Source organism: Grammomys surdaster, unplaced genomic scaffold, assembly GCF_004785775.1.
Source record: "Grammomys surdaster isolate TR1022 unplaced genomic scaffold, NIH_TR_1.0 125976, whole genome shotgun sequence".
Taxonomy (NCBI): Eukaryota; Metazoa; Chordata; class Mammalia; order Rodentia; family Muridae; genus Grammomys; species Grammomys surdaster.
In genome coordinates this window covers 388,900-411,564 of record NW_021620792.1, presented here as the reverse complement: position 1 = coordinate 411,564, position 22,665 = coordinate 388,900, and the positions used below count along the sequence as shown (strand labels likewise).

At 44.4% G+C, this 22,665-nt stretch overlaps 1 protein-coding gene across 2 annotated transcripts in view; it reads right to left on the bottom strand.

Moving 5' to 3' along the window:
* Nucleotides 1-22,665, bottom strand: part of Med13l (mediator complex subunit 13L) — a 203,458-nt gene that overhangs the window by 149,344 nt on the left and 31,449 nt on the right. For both annotated transcript variants that reach the window (XM_028753911.1, XM_028753913.1), the window contains exon 2: nucleotides 16,643-16,880. In XM_028753911.1, the coding sequence (XP_028609744.1) occupies nucleotides 16,643-16,880 (238 nt within the window). The remainder of the gene's footprint in view (nucleotides 1-16,642; nucleotides 16,881-22,665) is intronic.

The window sequence follows — 22,665 nt, the reverse complement described above, 5'->3', positions numbered from 1 at the left end:
CACAGGGCTATCCTATCCTCACACTGCTGCTCACAGGGCTATCCTCACACTGCTGCTCACAGGGCTATCCTATCCTCACACTGCTGAAAATGAAAGCTTTGACATTCGTAGTGCAAACATTAAACGTATACCATTCTGTGAAGAGCAGTCAGACTTTACCTTCAGTCACTGTAGAGTTCTGACTCAGGTCACCCCTCCAAAAAACTACCAAACATATCCCCAGCATGCGGTAGATTATGAGCACTTTTTAAATAATTATTTTTAATTTTTTATTTTTTTTAGATAGAGTCTCAAAACGTATCCAGGATAGCCTCTAACTCACAGAGACCCACCTGTCTGCCTCCGGAGGATTAAGATCAAAGAGGTGTGCGACCACAGTCAACCATAATGGGGCTGGAGAGCTAGCTCAGAGGTTGGGAGCACTGGCGACTTTTGCAAAGGACAGAGATTCGGATCCCAGCAGCCACATGGAGGCTCACCACAGTCTAACTGGAGTGACGGAGGAATCTGACGTCCTCCTGTGGCTTCTGCGAGCACCAGGCATGAACACAGTACACATAAATGCATGCAGGCCAAACCCTCATGCATATGAAGTAAGACATTTAAAAGAAATTTAAAATTTCAAATATACACTCTTGAGAAGTCTTCAAGCCAGGCGGTGGTGACACATGCCTTTAATCCCAACACTTGAGAGTCAGAGGCAAGTGGATCTCTGTGAATTTGAGGTCAGCCTGATCTTCAGAGTGACTTCTAGGACACTGAGGTCTACGTAGTGAGACCCTATATCAGAACCCAAAGGGGAGGGGAAAGTCTCCAATTCACTTTGCTCTCCTTTTTGTCTGCCTTCGCTCTCCCTTGGCACCATAACGGAACTTAAGATGCTGCCATTTTTACCATCAGTCCAGATTTCTCTGTAGAGTTTATTATCTCTCGGTGACATATGTGCACCCATCCATTCTCTGTGTTGATGACAGTATCAATGTACCTTGTGAGATTAAAGTAAGTAAAAGATTCTGGAGCCAGTTCTTCTGCATGAACAAAGGCACGAGCCCAAGAGGACGATGCTGTAACAGTAAAAGCTGTGATCCTGAACTAGCAAGTGCTGCGTGCTTTAGAGGGATGGCTAGCCACGTGCTCTGCCACTCCACGACAAATCTGAAACTTTAGTCCACAAAAACTCTACCTAGATCTCGTCACTGGAGTCTTACCATGACTGCACAGCTACAAGCATCCCACGCCCAGATCATGGCCCTAAATCTCCAATTAGAGGCTCTCAAAATCTTTGGCAAACTGGCTGAGTCTAGATCTGGAACAGAAAATGTTAAAAGACTTCATCCCACCAAAGAACTCATCAAGGAGAGCACCAACTACTAAGGAACCATGTCGGCAGAATAAAAACTACTCTAACAGGAAAACCAAAATCGTTCCAGCATCAACGATGGCAGGCACAGCCATGCTGGGATCTACGAGCCCACGGTAATATTTAAATATGAAGCCCAGTCAGCTGAAGAAATGGCTATACCCCGGCTGCTCCACAGAGCTGGCAGACACATCTCTGTGGAAAGCTATCTTTAAATGTTCCTCATGTGACGCCTGTCATTTTGGGGACAAGATTCAATTGCTCTGATCATAGGTAAGAAAAACAATCCTAATTCAGATACTGTAGATGACGGATAAAGCGTCAGACCCAACTGAGAATACACTAACAACTGGACACATCCGAGCCCCCACGGCAAGAGCCACCACGTGCAGCTCACCCTGAGGAGACCAGAGGGACATTCCTGGTAAAAGCACAGGTGGACTTCTTGGTCAATTAAAATGGACCTGCAGATGAATTTTCAATGACTTGGAGAACTGCTCTGAGCCTAACGGTTTTAAATTGCCAGCGGTACGGTAGGTACCCATTATCAGTGCACATACAAGAGCTGGCTTTTCTAGGCGACCACAAACTGATACAACATGCCTCATGTTCGATTTCTTGTAAGAAATTCTATTTTGAATTAAATGAGATACCTATGGTCACATTAAGAAACTTTTTCAAATTATTGCATTATAAGAAAAAAAAAGGAGGGCTGGAGAGATGGCTCAGCGGTTAAGAGCACTGACTGCTCTTCCAGAGGTCCTGAGTTCAAATCCCAGCAACCACATGGTGGCTCACAACCACCCATAATGAGATTGGATGCCCTCTTCTGGTGTGTCTGAAGACAGCTACAGTGTACTCATATACTTAAAATAAATAAATAAATCTAAAAAAAAAAATTACATAACTATATTTAAAAAAAAAAAAAGAAAAGAAAAAAAAAGGAACTGAAGGTTATCACATACGGCTTCAAGTTTGGCCTGGGGCTTTATGTTCATATGAGCAACACAGCTCACAGTCAGGGCACTCGGCCATGCTAACCTTTCCTTCCTAACTAGTTTTCTTGCTCTGCCTCCTCACTGTTGTCTGCCAACTACTAAGAGAGAGGTCACACTGCTGTCAGGGCTCAGAGCTGCTCACACAGCCCTGAAATGACCCCTCCAAGATGGTATACAACAGCAGCATTGCAGATAATGCTTCAAATGGAGTAAGTCCCGATGTCCAAGTGGGCCTCCTCTGAGCTAGGGTTTCAATTCTAATAGGATTTAACCACAGTTTAACCAAAATGAGGCTCTCCCCTGAAATAAAATACTCCTAATAAGTTAATCACTTCCTCCTGACTTTTTCTAAGGCTCTGAGCAATCAATTACCACAGACTGTACTCATCCAACTGAAGTGGAAACAACTCAACAAGCGTACTTCAGAGCATGGCACCTAAAGACCCCAGTCAAACAACAGCACCTAGGGCCTCAGGCTCGCCTCAGAGGAAGAGCCTTCAGTGGAATCAGTGCAAGCTCTGACATGAGCTGGACAGCTTTCTCACTACACTCAAGGAGTGTAAGGACTGAGTGTAGCATCATCATATTCCTGGGGAGCACTACTGAGGAGATGCCATGGCACCGCCCCAGACCTCTGAGAGCACTCACACCGAACAAACAGCCTTATGTTGAGGATTACACACCAGTGTCCTAAGAGCCTCTTTAAAACACTAGCCCAATGTCAAACCCCAAGGTTACTTCAGAAGTAGCCCAGGTAATGTTCAGGAAAACTGTTCATACTGTGCATACAAACAATTGTGAGAGCACCCTACCTAACAGCTAACTGTGCATACACACAACTGTGCGAGCACACTACATAACAGTTGTCCTAGTCCCTTTTCCTGCTATTATGAGAAAATACCCTGGCAATAGCAACTTCAAGGACAAGGAAATCACTGGTTACTGATTCCAGGCTACAGGCTCTCTGTGACTGCAGAGCACGCAAGGCAGCAGGAGCTTGTGGCTAAGTAACAAAGCAATGGCAGTCAGAAGTGGTGGCTGCTGCTATGCCTATTTTCTCCACCCTCACACAAGAATTCCACTGAGGAATGCCACTGCCCAAGCTGGTGGACGTCCTACCTCTGCTGTCTTATCCATCTCCTATAGCCAGCCAACCTCGAAAATCCCTCACTGAGATCTGTCCTGAACCGCCGTCATGTCTACCAAGGACACTGAGATCTAAAAACTGGCTCAGTTCATCTGCTGCAGTTTCTTTGGCACATAGGCCTAAGTGTTCAAAAATAAGCCACAAATCCTGCCTGAGTTTAAGAAAAATGTACACAGTAAAGTGTTTTCATGAGAAATAAAGAAGTTTCCCAATGCAGCCAACAGCAGTGGCAGCATTTGGAAACGGCAGGCTGTCGAAATGGCTCACCATCTGAACTGTGCATGAGATGCCTGCGAAAAATCACTAAAAAATTAGTTCTCTGCCATCATAAGTAAACTTACTACCATCTCAGAAAAGAAGGAGGAGAAACCTCTGACACTTTCAACAAGCCCTGGGCAAACACCACCTTCCCAGAACATCTTGCTGGGTCCTTCTGTTCAGAAGACACCTCTAATGCCTCTTCCTTAGGATGGAACCCAATCTAGACCAATACTGCCAACAGAACTGTCAAAGCAACAGAAAGGTTTTCATTTACACTGTCCAGCAGGATGTCACCAGCCACATGTGACCTCTGAGCAACTGCAATGAGTCATGGCTGAAGAGAGGAACTTTGCCAGGGTCTGAACTATATATTTAATTACAATGAACATCAACTTGAGTAGCCACATGTGGCATATGGCCACCATATTGAACAGAGTATTGAGTCAGAGTGCCCTGGACAGTTAAGTGCTGCAGACTGCCTAGCTGACAAAGCTCCTTCCATCCGAGGGCGAATCCTGGCTGTCCACTCAGGGACTAGAACTAGAATAAAGAGCCTTTCTCGAAGCTCACCACCAACGCCAGCCCCTCTGGTTTCTGAGACAACACATGGGTCACCATAGCCTCACTGATACTTAAAAGCAGGCAAACTTATGAATTCAAAGTAAGTTTAATGAAATACAAGATTAATGTACATGATTAAAGAATACATCAGAAAAATAATTCTAAAGTATTCCAAGCTTTGCTCAACTTAACAAGGATAGCCACTCATCTCAAGTACCAAATGACTTCTGTTCCCCTGTCAGTGTTACAATACTCCCGTCTCAACGACTGCCCACCTTACATCTTCATCTTCTATTATATTCAGTTTAACATGTGTTCCTGGGGGTTGAAGAGATGCCTCAGCAGTTAAGGTGCAGCTGATGCTCTTGCACAGGACTAGAGTTTAGTACCCAGCACCCACATGGCATCTCACAGCCATCTGTGACTCCAGTTCCAAGAGATCTGATGTCCTTTTCTGGCCTCTACAGGCACCAGGCTCACACATAGCAAACAGATATATATGCAGGCAAAACACATACAAATCTTTTTAAAACTTTTAAAAGGTGGTTCTAGCTAGCTATGCTGGGGAGCACTCCTGGACAGAGTAACTGAACTGCCAGAGTCTAAGATCAGCAGCACACGGGCAGCTCAGTGTCTGCTAAGTAATAAAAAAGGTCTTAGAGTCATACACACAGAGCACCGAAGTCGTGTCTGTCATTAGAACTCAGTATGCACAACGCATCCTTTCAGAAACCCAGAGGATTCAAAACAATTATTCAATAATAACAAATAAGTTAATTTCTATAAATTATGGGAGTGCTACTTTATTTGAATAAAAGTAACTAAGAGGAAAAAAAACAAAAGTTCTGAGCAGCATCAGAAATGGAAGGCTCCCGTCTTTCTGCCTGCGTATGCTGACACTTATAAACTGGCACTTTCTAGTAGAAGGAGTCCTTTTCAAGCTCAAACAATTGGACAGATACAAAGTTAATCTATATGAACATAACCACCTCCCCCCCGCAAAAAAAATCCCAAAAAGCCTTCATCTTATTATGAGGGAAGCAAAATTAAATATGTTCAGTCCTAATAACCAAATTATATAAGACAATAGGCTTAGCACCTACTGGTATCTCAAGCAATTCCTAAGTACACATGGTTCTTACGTGTGGGCCTAAAGGAGAGAGGTCACAGGAAGCGGTAACACATCGTCATTTTTTTCTCTGAAGCTGAAGATCCACCACAGTCTAAGGTAACTCCCAATACACTGTCATTAGCTGCTATGGCTGTCTTCTGGGACATTACTATAGCAACCAGAGACTGTTATCAGAAAGAAGAAAACCATCTACAGTTGTCTATTACAGTTCCAGTATAAGCATTTAAGACATATCTGGGGCTGGAAGCCACTACTTGCAAACTCACGAACGCTTTAGTTGAGACCCCAGTTCTCACTGCTCTCCAATACAGTGAAATACATGGGTGTGGATTCCTCACCCGCCTGCTCCCATGGAGTCGGGGGCGGGGATGAAACAGCTTTCTGGGGCCATCTGACCGACCTTCTCATGCAGCAATAACTCAACGACTAGATTCGAGAGCTAGTTAATGAACTCAGATCATTTATCATTTATTACCATATTATATCCTTTCTTCCCTCAGATTATAAAAGGAAAGAGTAAACTATAAACCAGCCCTTCAGAATGTCTAGTTCAAAGGTAAAGCCAGAGGAAATATTTTCAACCATAAATCAAACCTGATGGGCTCGCTGTCGCATCCATACACACACACACACACACACACACACACACACACACACATCTGTAACACCAAACTTTCCTCCAGTTTGGGCACCAGCAAGTTTCTGTATCTTCACTAACTGCTTTTCCTCTTCTTCCTTCTCCTACACTCAGGGCGACAGGTGAGTGGCAGATCAAGATTACTTCATCCCAAGAGCTGAAGGCCAGGAAAGGTGGCCGAAAGATGGCCGTATCCTCACCGGGACCACACCTACTTTCTAACTGCCTATCTACCCAGGAGCCAGAAAGGCTGCCTGGTGAAATCCACAGTACTTTATTGTCATGCACGTAATCAACTGTCTCCCTACAGAGCCTGCTCTTGCCTGACTGGTGACTTACAAGGGATGCTTCTTTGAATGTAAGCTCCTTATCATCCCCACAGGAGTGAGTACCAGTAACATTCTCATGTCACCTCTAATTTTAAAAGTCATCAAAGTCCTACATACACTCATATACATATAATAAAATGCATCTTTAAAAATTAAAGTAAGCCAGGTGGTGGTGGCGAACGTCTTTAATCCCAGCACTTGGGAGGGAGAGGCAGGCAGATTTCTGAATTCGAGGCCAGCCTGATCTACAGAGTGAGTTCCAGGACAGATAGGGATACACAGAGAAACTCTGTCTCAAAAAAATCAAAATAAATAAATAAATAAATAAATAAATAAATAAATAAAATTGAAAAAAATAAATAGAGAAGGGAAGGGAAGGAGTCATGACCCAGAGGTTAAGAACCACTGCTCTAGCTGTACATCTTTGCTAAATTAATCCTAAAGGTGTTCTTCCATGATCAGGCTGTCTTTTAAGCAATATTATTCTAAAGCCAAAATACTGAATAAAAAATAACTAACAGTTTGGTTTCCTTTAACAGTTAGTAGCTTTACTCTTCTTATGTAATTCAAATTCTCCTTACAGGATTTAGCATATTGGTAATTATAACCCATTCCTCCTAAATATAGCAAAGGCAAGGTTAGTTTTCTGTCTTCTCCAAACAACAGGCCCTCAAACTTTGACAGAACAGTCTTGTGGATCCCAGCCACTTGGCAAGTCAATGATATCTTTTTCCTTTGTGCAAAGTTTAAAAAAAAGGGGGGGGGAGGTTGGGGTGGTGGGGAGAGCAGGTGAGTCTGTGGGCCAGATCTCAACGCTGGCTGGCTTCTCACAGGCTCTCTCCTGGTTCCTCAGTATACCTCTGGTGTCTCTGCCTGGAATTCCCATGCAATATGCAATGACGTGACCACAGGCTGAGAATCTCTCCAGGTAGACGAGCTGCTGAAGGTTCAAAGTGTTTCATCCAGAGGAAGGGAAAAGAGCTATTTCTAAGAGGCATGCCAGCCACTCCCATGTGAGTTCAGGTAAGACTGTTCCTTTAGCTTTTTCCATCTTTCCTTTTTAAGTAAAGCTTCTCTGAGTTCAAGGCCAGTCTAATGTATACAGTGAGTTCCAAAGACAGCTAGGGATACACAGAGAGACCATGTCTCAAAAAGCAAACAAAACAGTTTCAAGCTTAACTCATCAATTTTAAAAAGAGTTACAAACTCTGAGAAAGAAGTAAAGAAACTAGAAAATGCTTCCAATTTCTTTGTTCTGCTTTGTTTTGTGACAAGACTTGAGATGAAGCACCGGCTGGCCTAGAATCACACTTAATGACAATTCCCCTGCCTCTGCCTACGAATGCTGGAATTATAGGACTCCATCCTGCTCTGAGTGCTCAGAGCCTGCATTCTAAAGTGCTCTTGGCATTTAAGTTAGATGTCCACACGATGAGAGAGGGCACAGCGACCACGCTATCTCAGCGTCACTTTCGTGGACTAAACAGCAGCCCAGCTTGGCTCTGGCAGCACCCACCATATAAACACCAATAGCAGGAGCACAGGGTCACCTGAAACTGCTGTGAATAATCACGTGAATAAGGCTTTCAGTCAATATTTGTTTCTTCCAGCTCACTCACTCAGACTTCTACATGGAAACTACGTGACAAAACCAGCTCTTCTAGATCCCCACTTCTCAAGCTCAGATGCTAAGCACTCGCCTAGAAAAGGACTCTTATGTTTCTGAAGAAGCCATCAACAATTGGTGACAGGTAAACTGCAAACAAACCAGCATGGTGAACCATCAGGCAAAGGTGCTTGCAGCTGAGTTCCAAACCACGTCCCAGAAGGAGAGAACAGAGTCCCACAGTGTCTTCCCTCATCTCCACATACGCACTGTGCTGTGCACACACGCATGTGCACACAAACATACACGCTCTGAAGAAATAAATCAAACTTAAGACAGCTTACAAGTTGACAGAAAGTATATGTTCTATTCTTTAAAGAAAGCGTCTCAACAGAGACAGTGCTAAGGTAACAAGAGACTAATTCACACAGTCTCACCACAGCAAAAGCCACCACCATTTATTCTGTATATACTAAATCTACCCCATATTATTTAATCAACACCAGAGGTAAAGGCAAAGCAGCAGAGCCCTGACTATTTCCTATAAGTCATCCAAAGTAAGACGGAAAAAAAAAAAAGTAAAGGCAAAACTACTTTCTACTGAAAGACTGATCAAAATACCTGGCACACAGACACTAACTATAAATCTCTGATCACTGTCTGGTTTCAAGGCCATTATCCTTCCTTGTTTACTGCTACTATAAAATTAGGTGCAATAAGTACAAATAAAAATAATTCCACCAATAAAATATATGAAAAAGCAGCATTCATTATGGCATACAGCATGAACGTGGAGTCATAATCCATGCTCATCAAACAGCCTTATTAGTTCTACAGACACCATGCTTGTAAGAAGTTCGGCCAGCTCCTGCTCAGGACAAGCTGCAGCTTCCCAGACACACACTGTTTAAAACCTCAGGGTCCTATCTGAGATTCCCACACAAAATGTTCAGGACCTCACCTCACACTGCCAAAGCCAGTGATGCTGGGAGACCACTGATCTCCACACTGAACCACGTGTGACTCATCACAAGGTCACCCCTGCAATCTTAGCACTTGGAAGGCTAAGGGGTGAGTTCACTGGGGTGAGTTCAAGGTCTCCAGTAGAAAGCAGGGAGGAACAAAGGTCACCTGCAGTCCTGCATTAGCATCTGCAACGTGTGACAGACAAGGTCACTCAATGCAGTAGAGATGGCTTCTGCCATCAAACACCTTTGTCCTTCTCACGCAGGCATCCTTCTGTCCGAGGATGCCACTGCAGCCATGCTTCTCATTATAAACATCTACCAGGCTTTCTAAAACAACCTAAAAATACAGTACCTGAAACTCAGCAGAGAGTATCTGAATTTGTCTACTTTATGCTAAATATATCTTTGTGTGAATAGCATAATTCCTTATAAATAGCAAACACCAAAATAGCTCACATTTAAACAAGTTCAAGATCAACTGAGAAAAAGAAAGTCATCTTAGTGTAGAGATGGCACCTTTGAGGTTCCCGCCTCACTCCTCAGGCAGGCACTTGTAGACTGCCCTCCAGGCCACCCTATGCCAGGAAGCCAGCCTGACAAACAAAAGCCTTTCAGAGTTAACTCAGAAAGGCATCTTGTCTCCTCCCCAAGCCCAGAAAATTGAGAAATAAAAATAACTTCTAAAACTGAGGTATTCTACGTGTACAGGAAAGAGGCTAATGACAGAGTTGGGGTGCTAATCTTTGCTTTTCCACTGCATGCACACAACCTGCTTCAACACAAGAATACTTGACTTCATCCCTTGGATCCCTTGTTCAGTCAGGCCAGTTGTGCTGTGTCATCAGTTCTAGACCGGAAGGTGTGCTGGCACCACAGGCCCCTGGCAGTCTTCACACTCAGTCCCAGTACCGTAACATCATAGACCACCTGCACCGTCATGTGGGCAATACAGAAGGCCTTTAGTTCAGCCCTAGATGGGCCTCGAGGATAATGTGCATTGGCTGGACTCACTGCAAGGGTGACCCAATCACACAGACAAGGCATTTACCAACACTGAGTTTGTAAGAGGGTTTGTGGCCCCGACTTGTGGGAAGGTCTAAAGAAACCCACAGAACACTGAGCAGCTGTGCTGGATCCCAGGGAATCTCTTCAGGTCACATTAGGGCATCAGCTCAGTCAGAAAATGAGTCTACAGTGAGTGCCAGAGACTGCATCTGCAGGGAAGCTTGACTGTGTGTCTGGTCTATGTGTGCCTTACGGTTCCCATACTTGAGATCAGTTGTAAAAACCTCAGCTGCTAATACTACTCATGGCTGAGCAGATTAAGTAGCCATTTCCAACTACAGAAGCGTAAAACAAAATCAAATGGAAATTGTGCTTATAAACATTTTTCTAACCATTACTGACAATAAACTCGGCACAGTAATGTACAAGCCATGTTAGTCTCCTGTACTTTCAGCACAGAGACCTCAGAACTCAAGGCAGCCTAAGCACTACCCACTGCCTCAGGCAAGCCTTTGCCACAGCCATGTTTGGCAGCATGGCAGTGGATGGTAAAAGGCAATGGAGAGGCCTCCTCCAATGACGAGCCAGAGCCTAGCACTTCGGCAAGCCACTTTAGACGAGCAGACGATAACACTTATCAAGCATTTGTATCAAGTTTTTATTGACCCAAAAGCATTTCATTCATCTTCCACCCTGTTGTCAAAGTGGAATCTGCTAGGTTCTGCGTATTATTCTAGACTAACTGGGGGTTGCAAGGTTAAGCTATTAGAGATGTGACAAAAGCAAGAAATGTCTTCTGCACTTTGGTTTGCAGCTGGGTCAGCTACATTTAACGCAAAGACGGGCCATGACAAAACCGAGGGGATCCTGTGTGCAGACCTTGTTCATCCACAACGATCCTTCTGGAAACCTCAGTTTATGTCAGGGACACACACCCTTTCCTATATAAAAGAGCAGTGACAGCAGAGTGTCATTTAACTATGGCAGCAAAAAGGGTTTACTAAAGCCAAGACCACGCCTCTACGCATACCTATGTCTCTAACGCCTTTCAAAGCAATAGTCAAATACCCAGTTCTTTCTTAAATTAGGCCTATAGCTCAAGCACCATTTATGAAGTCTCCTGATTTCCAGTCCTACACTTAAGTTGGCCACCCTGAACAAGGGCTATAATTTTATCCTTTTAATGAACAACAACCCCAACTAAATCTTAAAAGTTTGCTATGCAAAGACAAGCTTTTGAAAGAAAAAGAAACCAGTGAACAGGAGAGACAACCGAACATGGCAAGCCTCAAAAATGCCATGCAATGGTCACACACAGTACACACAGCACACATAGCACACACAGCACACCCCACACCATGCAATGACCACACCACACACAGCACACACACAGCACACACAGCACACCCCACACCACACACAGCACAACCCACACCATGCAATGACCACACCACACACAGCACACACAGCACACCCCACACCATGCAATGACCACAACACACATAGCACACATAGCACACACAGCACACCCCACACCATGCAATGACCACAACACACACAGCACATCCTGCACCAAAATTCTTCCCATTCATGCACGAAATATGATTTACCTACTGTCGATTGAATCTAATCTGCTCCAAAGATAACTAACATTTCCTTAAAGGCTGGAGAGACGGCTCAGCAGAGAAGAGAGCTCCCTGCTCTTACAGAAGTTCCCAGAGCCCCCATGAGGCAGCAACTCCTACAACTCCATCTCTAAGAGGCCCAATGGCTCTGAGCTCCTCAGGTGCCCACATTCGTGTGCACAAATTCACACGCAGACAAACACATGCACACGCATAACTAAAAATATCAGAAATAATTTAAAATTTTTTTTACTTGGGTTCACTGTATATACAGTTTTCATGTCGGTTAAAAATAAATTAGGCCACGATGTCTCTGCTTCCTAATAATAACCCCCAAATCAAAACTTTGACTTTTCCCTAAAGCAATAATCTTTATAATTTTGCCAGTTGCTTAATTTTTGTATCAGCAGAACACGAGCCTTCTCTTCACATTCTATCTCACAACAATCTTGGTATAAATGTCTCATTTTTCCTTTTAAAAAAACCCTAATTACATGGTTGAGTAAGTTGCCTGCGGTGACACACTGATGTTATTTACAGTAGAAAGTTAAGACTTCAGCCTGCTCTCTCGATTCCAAACACGGTTAGCTTAATAATTCTAGTTCACCGAGTCTCTTCCTATTCTTCACACCAAAGAATCTGAGTGGTATCTTTCCATAATTTCACAATAAGACTTTGTTACTCATTCAAGTCTTACTAAATGTCACATCTCCGGTATGTATAACTAATTAAATATTTAAATAAACATAAATATTCACACAGTCATCATACAATGAAAACTTTTACTACTTTATAGACTTGGCAAACTAATTCAGAACACAACTATAGGAAAATATAAATGTGGTAACGATGTTTCAGGTCAGCTGTGGTGACACATACCTTTAATCCCTGTGAGGCCAAGGCCATCCTGGTCTACCCCCGCACATATTCTTAGTAGTGGTCTGTGCACAGCCCAGCGTGTGCACCTCCTCTTACACACATTAGACTGTCAATTCCTCTAACAAATGGAAACACTCATCCAGCCGCACACACTCACGGGGTGCCCTGCTCTGACACATGGCAGCGGTCTCAGTTAGTTCTATTTAAGCGTGTACAACAAGCTAAAACTACTGTCCTTGCCACACAACAATCTGGGTTTGCTAAGAAATGCAGAGAAGGGGCCAGCAAGATGGCTCAACAGGTAAAAGCCCTTGGCACAAAAGCCTGCAGACCTGCCCCAAATCCAAGCCCCAGAATCTGGGGTGGGAGGAGAGGACTCCCAACACTTGTTGTTCTCCAATCTCTATGGCATGCCCACAGTAGCACATGCGCACACACCGCATGTACACACATATACACATGTCCACAGTAGCACATGCACACACATAGCATGTGCACACATATACACATGTCCACAGTAGCACATGCACACACACAGCATGTGCACACATATACACATGTCCACAGTAGCACATGCACACACACAGCATGTGCACACATATACAGAGAGAAAATTTATAGAAAATGCAGAAAAATTTCCTCTGAGCATGTTACATTTACTACTGTGACATTTTTATTATTCCCCATTCCCCCCCTCAAACATTAAAACTAGAAAATAATTATTTCAGCTTGAAAGTAGATGTTAATATTTGGCACTACCTGCTACCCAGAACAAGATCAATTGCTTAGAAAATGCCAAACTATAATTTTCATCTGCAAGCTCAGGGTTATCAGCGCAGTAGCAATGGCCAACAGCTAAGTTCCAGTTCCAGTTCCAGAGGGATGCTATGTGTGCTACTCAGGTCTTTATTAACTTTAGCCTCATAATCCCATTTCTAGTGAGGAGACTCAGACAAGACGGGTTAAACAGAGTAAGCAAAGGCTCGCGGCTGGCAAGTAACTACGCAGGTGTCAGTATGCAGGCATCAGAAGCCAAACTTCTGGAGCTCACAATGTCCCAACCTTCCCTTGCCTCACCGCCTTTCCTCACCTCACCGCCTTTCCTCACAGGGCTCTAGATACTTCAGTGTTCTAAGTACATAGGTAGGGATCCAACACTGTGTCCTGAAGGAGCACTCTCTCCATAAGGCTGCTTTACTAATGAGTACACGTGGATACCATGTACCCATGTACCAAGGCAGCAGCTTGGCATTTACTCTGTTTTGCTAGCAGTATGCTACAAAGTCACACAATGACAAGGTACAAAACAGAACCAAAAGGCATGAACAGTCTTCAATCCCTCTGTTACTGTCCTAACAGTGCTGCCTGCCCTGTGCCTAACACTCACACCTGTTAGCAGGACTCTGCTAACGTTTATATTGCCCAAAATAAAATAATGCTTAAACAGACTGGGAAGGGAAGTGTTACACTCTTGAGTCTGTGGCAGCCAACAGGGACTCTGTTCCTCCCCTGCCCACGGCTTTCCTGACTACACGTCACTATGCCGCTCACTTTTCTAGTAAGATTCCAAGTATCTCCTAATGACTGAGCCGTACAATTTACTCTTCCAGCCACTTTTACACGCAGAGGTGGGCAACTGCTGTGACCGGCTCTAAGCTTCCCAATGTTCAGCTCACCGAGAGGAGGAGACACTTAGGATGTCATGGCTGCTCAGCAAGAGCAGACACTTCACGGCTCTCAAAAGGAAAGAGCATACACAGGACACCATTCCCCTGGGCAAACACACCAGTCAGCTGACAGTATCAGACAAAGGTTCGATACGCAGCACCGGCTCATGCCCAGGCTCAGACGGCGGCTGTCCCCGCTGCCTCCTCGGCCTCCTTCACATGGTATCTACTAACTAAAGTGCAGTGCGTCTGCAGGAAGTGGTGCATGCCTTTAATCTCTGGACTTGGGAGGCAGAGGCAGGTGGATTCCAGTGAGTTCAAGGCCAGCCTGATCTACAGAGCAAGTTCCAGGTCAGCCAGACCTACAAAGTGAGACCTTGGTTTAAAAAATAATAATAATGTTTCTATGATCTAAAACAAAATAAAAACTATTTAAAAATAAGTCAATCTTTGCTTAACTTTTTGCCAATATATTCTGAAATTAATGAACTACACGTGTGACATAAAGCAGCTAGGGAAGAACCGCCCACACTCACACAAGGTTTAGCTCCAAGAACAGCACTCACTCTCCTGTCAAGACAGGCCATTTGTTTTCTGACATGTTACCACGTGAATTTAAGGCATCAGTAAGGAGGACCAGAACCAAAGATAACAGAGAAGAGCTGGGAGCCGGCTCAGCAGGGAAAGGTACTTGTCACTAAGCCACCTGAGCCGCAGCCTTAGGGACACATGGGAGAAGGAAACAGAGAGCAGTTGTCCTGTGATCTCCACAGCCACGCCACGGTGCACACGCACTCCCACAATAGGTCAATAGATAATCCATCACTCAGGGTTAGTTTAAAATATTTTTTAAGATTAAAAACTAAAGGAGAAAAATGTTTAAAACTCCACACACGAAAAAATTAAAAGTATGCAATACTTTTATATTCAAATAAACACAATATAAGAAGGACCATCGACCATCTAGAAGCTCTCCTGGAGACTGAAAAGCCAAACCGTAGGTGATGTGAAGCTCTAACTGTGTCTACATCACCTACTGACTACACAGGGCTTGGAGACAGCCGGGAATTCTGAGCGTATGCTGATGAGCCCACGATAGAGTAAGCAACCTCACCTAGAGGAGTGAACAAACATCAGGTAAGAGGTTTACAGCCCAGAGTTAGCAATTAGTTCACTGTGCTGTACTGCCCCCTAGCTGCTGTGGCAAGATACACAACCAACAGGAGGGGGGGAACAAACAGGGTTGCCAACAAGTTTCAAGAGTTTGGCAGGAAATCCTTTAGGCAAATTTAGAACCTTTAAAACAGACCCACAAGAATACACTGGAGTTTGTTCTATGTCTTCCCGTAATAAATAATAAGAATACAAACTAACAAAGCATCTCAGCAATGCCTGCAACGTTTCAACCACAAATTAACTAGAGCAGGTGAAGCTATAAAGCCAGGCAAGAAGGGCCAGCACTCCCCATGGGGATACAGGCTAGCCAAGCAAGGTATCCTCAGCTCCACAAGGCTCGGACTCGGAGAGCCCTCGGGCAGCAGCACAGCAGCGTGGGAAGGCCTGCCTCAAACCACAGAATGAACCCTGCAGTGGCTCCTGACTTAGAGAATTGTGTAGAATATGAAGGAGAAATCTGGCTAGAGGCATGAAAGCTACTAATAATATTGTCTGATACTGTAAATGCATGGTAAATATAAAAAATAGTTTGGACTAACAAATATTTTGCATTAATTCAAAGTTTCCAGGTATCAAATGCAAACTTAAGTCAAAATTTAGTCAGTTAAAAATTAGCATTTCTGAAATCAGTAAGAGAAATAAGCTGAGATACTTTATAGAAACTTATCTTTCCCCAAAACAGTGTCCAAGGTCAATTTGAGGTCTGTCCAATAAAGAGTGTATTAGATTTCTGTATTTTCAATTTGCCAACAAAGAGTTGAGCAGGCAAAGTCCAAAGAGAAAAAACAATTTCTGTTCATATAGCTGTCTTACTAGTTACTCACAATTCACTATTTATTTAAAAATGGGGCCAGAGCCTTGTATCCAACCAGACACTGCACACTGGGTCTGCAGAACTCTAACAGAAATGAGTCCAGAGGCCAGAAGGCAAGGGTGGTGAGCCCCTGTATCGCAGCCTGCAAGACACTGAGCCAGGAGGAGTGCTTTAAGTTTAAGGCTACATGGTGACTGTCTGTCTGTCTGTCTGTAAATAATAATAAATAGACTTGCAATGACTTTACAAGATTCTAGTTTTCAGCATGACAGGGGAAGAGCAAACAGTTTAAGGAAAGGGAAATGATGTGGGGATGGGGGGGTGGGGCGGGGGGGAGGGCGGACACTTCTGACAAACATACTGTTTACTGAATGCCTGGGGTCTCTGTTCTAAGCAACTCTTAAATATAAATTCCAAAATGTACAATTGTTCAAAAAACATATGCAAATACTTTTTAAGGAAAAACAAAGTCCTTACCCTGCAGTTCATGATGTATGACTCCCACTAGGTTGGGTTCATCTCCCCACCAGAAGATCCAGAGCTCTTTGCAATCTGGCTTGACATCACGACGCCATACACATAGCAGGTTGGCTTGCAGACAGCGGATGAAACTTAACAGGATTGGATCATCTTGGGCTGGGGCTGAAATTATGGGTCCACAGTCCCCGTGCCCTCCAAAATTGTACCTACGCCATTTGATTCCTGTGAGTTCAGCCTGGAAAACAACAAGAAATTTGCAATAGTTTTGATTTTTTTTTTTAACTTACAGACCACTAAAAGCAAGTTCCCACAAAAAGGGAAAGCTGATAAAATAGGCATTTATATTCAAATTCACACCAAAAGGTCTCTTCAAACAAAGAACACACATCAGCTCCTCTAGGTTTGGAGACAAGGGTGTCAGAACAAACTAATCATATTAAATACCAAAATAAAACAAGCTGGTAATCATTATGTGCTGTTGAAACATGTTTATTCTCCTGATCATTTACTAGGTACCCATACTTTTAAATATTGTCTTCAATTACTACTTAATATTCAATTCACAAATTAAACTTATTTTAAAACCAAATAAGGGGCTGGAGAGATTGATTACTCAGCAGTTTTGGAGAGGACCACAGCTGGACTCCAGAACCATACACTGATTCATGATCCTTCTTAACTCTGACTCCAGGAAAGCCAGAGCCCTCCTCTTCATGTCTGTGGGCACAGGCACACCTGGTGAACACACACACACACACACACACAGACAGGCAAAACTCTCCTATTTTTAAAAATCTTTTAATGTCTTTATAAATAAATAAAACAAGATTTTAAAATAACTGCTGAGGCATGGAGGCCCGTGCCTTTAAGCCCAGCACTCAGAGGGCAGGAACAATGGATCTCCTGTGAGTTTGAGGCCAGTGTTCCAAGACATGTAGGACTATGTAGAGGGACCATCTCAACAACAACAAAAGTCCAAGTTGATCGTTCCGAACACAAAAGCCCGATAGTGAAAGTATTTCTAAATCCACACTTGGAAGTGCTTGAGATTCACTTCACATTAAGATGGCAAGCAGCGAAACCTATGTCAACAGCCCTGAATCTGAAAATCTACCATCTGAAATATCTGGTCCCCAGGACTTGGAACACGGGGTTCTTTGCTTGTAGAAGACATTCCAAGGAATTCCCGCTCCCCAACCTCGCTCCCCCACCACAGCAGCAGTTCAGGGGGTGGGCGTTTCCACCGGGTCAGCACAGCCTGCTGCCAGGCTGGCTCCTCAGGAAGTAGCAGCTAACAAAGCTGAGGCACTCCAGCAGCTGAGGCATGTTACTTAGCATGCAGCACAGAGCCTCCCCTCCTTAGCAGGCCTCTGCTGTGGTCGGCTCTTTTGTTTCTTAAACCCATTTTAAAACCCAGAACTTTAAACAAGCAAGCAGAGGCTGCGCGCTGCCACGCAGTCCACACACTTCTCCTTTCACAGCTCCTGAAGCTTCGGCTGATGGACTCAACAGATCAGACGCTTCAACAGAGTCGGGCTCCTTAGCAGCTACAAACTGGACCCACGTCCAGGACAAGAGCAAGGCTGAGCCACCAGAGTCCTGTATCATCGAACAGCCCATGGGCCTCTATCCTTCATTTCCTCTCTCACAAAGCCAGTCATTTTTATGGACAAATTCTTTTTTAAGACAGAAGCCCCACAGGGCAGGAAAGGAACCATCTGCAACCTAACAGGACTAACTCCAAGTGCTTACACAGCTGACGCGGGGCGGGCCCACTGTGTGCATGTATTTAAGACAGAGGCTCACTATGTAGCCTTGGCTGGCCTTGAACTCACTATGTAAGCCAAGCTGGTCTCCAATTAAACATGACCCACTTGCCTCCTAAGTACTAGGACTAAAAGTGTGTGACACCATGCCTGGCATATTTTATTTAAGCAACATATTATCCCCAGTATTCACACAGCATTTACGTTGCATCAGGCAAATGGAATCTTAAAGAGCATCTTAGGTACAGACAAATACTGCATTTCTATAAGGCCTGGGATCTGAGTGACGCAAGGTAGACAGACAGGCAATCCTGACACAAAGACCGCCTGTGAGCTCTCAGAGTTCACAGCCCGAGGAAGTGACTCTGTGCTCACCGTGGCTCCCCCTTCTCACTGCCACGCCCACACCCTTGTCTAGTTTTCTGTTGAAGCCCCCATGTTTCTTCTAATAAAGTAGTATCTCTGTGCTTTAATGAGAAAGCCTAACAATTTCTAAATGTCAAAGGAGATAAAAAAAAAAAGAGTAGTTCAAATTGGAGAAGATATGGAGAACACTCATCATTTAAGCAAGAACACTGTTCTATGCCCAAGAACCCTGGGCAGGAGAGGAGAGGAGAGAGAGCGGGCACCAAACACACGGTACAAATCACTATGACGACAGAACCATGTTTCAAGTGTAGAAAATTAGGGCACAGTAGAGACTTGCACACTGGCTGAGTCTGCCCCCAGGAGAGCTCCGCACAGACACTCACTTGCACGCTCACCTGTAACACCCTTGCAGCTCAGCAGGCAAATATCTGGATGATCCCAAATGGTTCTCTAGCCCTGGCTTTTGCAGTAACTTCCTGTGCCCACTCTCAGTGGCAGAGGGAAGCCACTGTTACCTGCTGTGCTCTTACAGAGCTGTCCCTGCAGCAGTGTGCTATAAGCTCCACACAGCTCCACACAGCACTGTCTGCCACAAGCTCAGTAACTAGTCAGCCAAAGGAACTGGGAAACTTCCAATTATTTCAAAACATTCAGTTCCCTTGCTTTAAAGCTAAAATTAAGTATTATAAAAGTCTACCTTGATAAGCCTTGACACCTAACAGATGACTATGATAAAGCCGACAATGGGGGGGAGGTGCTTTCGATCTTGGCTCTGTGTCTAGTAAAAGCAAAGCTGAAGACCCAACACCCCATCTCACCATAGACGCTGTAATCTCCCCGGACTATGGAGCGTCCATCTCTGCCCACTGAGCCCCAGTGGTGCTCTGCCTCCTCTCAGACCCAGAGCAATGGAGCAAAACGGTCTTGGAAGAAACTTCAGAAATGAAACTAAGCAAGCCTGTGTCCTCTGAGGTCAACACAGGCTCTTGACTACTGAGACAACTCTGCAGCCCCTGTTTCTTTAATCTTTCATTTATTTACTGACTAGAAGTGCTCAGGGACGTCAAAGAGCCGCATGTGCCTGTGGGAGTCAGCTTGCTCTACCATGTGGGTACGAGAGATTAAACTAGGATCTCTCTCAGCAGCAAGCCATTTTACCTGCTGAGCCATCACTGGCCCTGTGTCCCCCATTTCTGACATATGCCTAGCTCTAAGACTCAAGATTTTCTTTTCCGAGTCTTGACTCAGCGCTGAACCTAGAGGCTCAAGTATAGCTCTGGAGAGGCAGGCTGCCTGAAGGCCCAGACCTGGGGAGCAGAGGCCCATCTGGGAGGGTGAAGGGCAGAATGCTCACTCTAAGCATGTGTGACCATAGGTTCAATCCCTTACTCTCCAAGAATTGTTTTTTGGAGCAAACCTTTAAATATTTTGATATTCAAATTATCCTAGATATATATCTATGTTAAAAGAATAAACAAATGCATAATTACATATAAGCTCTAAAAATACAAAACCAAAATGGGAGGCTTTAATATTCAAGGGGCAAAGGTGGTCTCCCATGTGAGCCGTTCCAGCACATGGCACACTGAGAGCCTGAGCCCACTGGGCATGTGAGTTCTTCCCATATGCTTCAGACCTTCCAGCCACATAGCTCAAGAAGTTAAGACTCCTCACAGCTAGATAACTCATCCATAACCATAAACCTGGCAAATGTCAGGTCCCAAACACAGCTACACTGAAACCACAACTGAATCTGAACCATAAATTCTTTCCATTCTGCCATGCTCCTGCATGGGGCTAGTGTTAAAAATTAGCCCTGGAGGATGAGAAAATCAGACAGAGAAAGCACCGTGGGCTCAATTTAGCAATGACTAGAGCTCATGGCCATGCTCTCTAATCTAAGAATGTTCAAGGCTTTTTCCATAGTCTTCCTAGGGCGATAAAAACAATTCCTAAGAGTGGTTGCACCATCTCAGGAATCAAGAAACCCAGAGACTTACTGCCACAGGCATCCTCACACAATCACTGGAAGACAGTATATTTCTTGGAGGATATGTATTTTTAAAAAAGAAACTACCTACTCTAACAGAAAGGAGGGGTGGGGGAAGGGGTGTTCAACAGAGCCAGTGAAGGTTTTCTGAACGAGGAGACGAGCTGGTGGGACAGCTGACATGGAGAGAAGGCCACTGCAGTCAGCTGGCAAGCACGCTAAGTGAGTAGACTCCAACAGACCGAAGAGCGACGCCCTTCCCAACACCCTGCCTGTGCCGTGGAGACTGTGTATTGACTCGTATCATATCATAGTCTTACTCCTCGGGTACAGTGTGCCCGAACAGCTCTTGCTGTTCACACTACATGTTTTACAGCCAACATCATAGATTTGCAACATGGCCCCAGAGTTAAAACTAGATTCAGTGGTTCTAAAACAGAATAAAATCTACAGATGTGTTGTTGGTAAGAGCAAACTGAGATTTGCTACCCCAGATCAAACACTGCAGGAGATAAGAAATACAGGTTGTGGGCCTGCTCTCTCCACAAGGCGCCTCCATGACATCAGGAAGCCTACTCCACCCAGGGTGCCTCCGCTTTAGGAGCTATCAAGTGCTATGGCTGACCTACATACAGTAAACGAGCTTATCTCCTGCCCCAAACTAATTACATCTCGCTGGCAAAGCAACTGGTAAGTGATACAAACCCTTATCAGACATCTCAGAACCATCAGTTGACAAAATTTCAGAAGATATTCAGATTTAAGAAACCTACTGGGCTGAAGTGGAGGAAGGAACTCAGTGGTCCAGCACTCGCCTAGCATATGCAAGGCCATGGGAGGCGGACAACATGCATCTCTTACTGCCAATATAAGTGCCCTAGAAAATCTCAAGTATGCCTTTGCCCTCTCCCTACTGTGACAGAATTACTACTCTAGCAGATTAGAAAAATACAGTAAACACATTAAATCACCTCACAGATCAAAGCCAGGAAAGAAAAACAAATGTTGCATATAATGGAAGCTTTTGTTACAATGTAACTAACTAATCGGCTCCAGGTAAGAATGGCAGAGTAAACACACACACACATACACACACACACACACACACATTCTGCTCTCTTTAAACCACACTAAGCATCAATGAAGAAACGTTATTTCTTTGGGCTGTTCTCTCCCTGTAACTATAAACACAACAGCAAGCAAGACAAAAAACAGCATCTGCATTTCAAAAACCATGAAGCTGGTGCTCAGGAGAGATGTCACCCGAGCAATCAACCCCAGAGACAGAAAAGATGGGATGCAAGCCACTGGCAAAAGTGCTCTTCAGCCTTAGGACTTGTGGATAGCACCTCTGTGAGGGGTGAGAAGAGGAGAGAGACAGTAAGAAAATAGGTTGAAGCCTGCTGACTAGGCCTGAGAGATTCAGACATTCTCCCACTGCATCCCAGCAAAGAACAGAAGAAGCTTCTCCAAACACAGACGCTACGGAGGAGGCAGAGGCTATCCTATGGAGAGGAGACCTCTAAGTACAATAGAATGAGGTGACAACCAGGAGCCACCTTACCAGTCATCCTTGAAGTACAGGACAGCTGGTAACCAGCCTAGAGGAAACGCCAAAGCTGTCTGGAATCTTACATGCTAGAGAGAAAGACCCCAAGATACTAACTCAAGTTCTCCACATCAGCCTGCCTCCATGTGTGTGCAGTAACAGACAGCACTCCCACACTGGAAACTACTGGCAGCTTTGTCATCAGCACCTCAATGATCACGGGTTACTAATGAGCTGAGGAAAACCAGGTTCAGACACAAAAACTATTACAAAGGTCACAGGAAAAACTGAAACTGTCAAAGAAAACATCTCCTCCTGCTGCCCACTGAGCCCAAAGTAGAGCTTC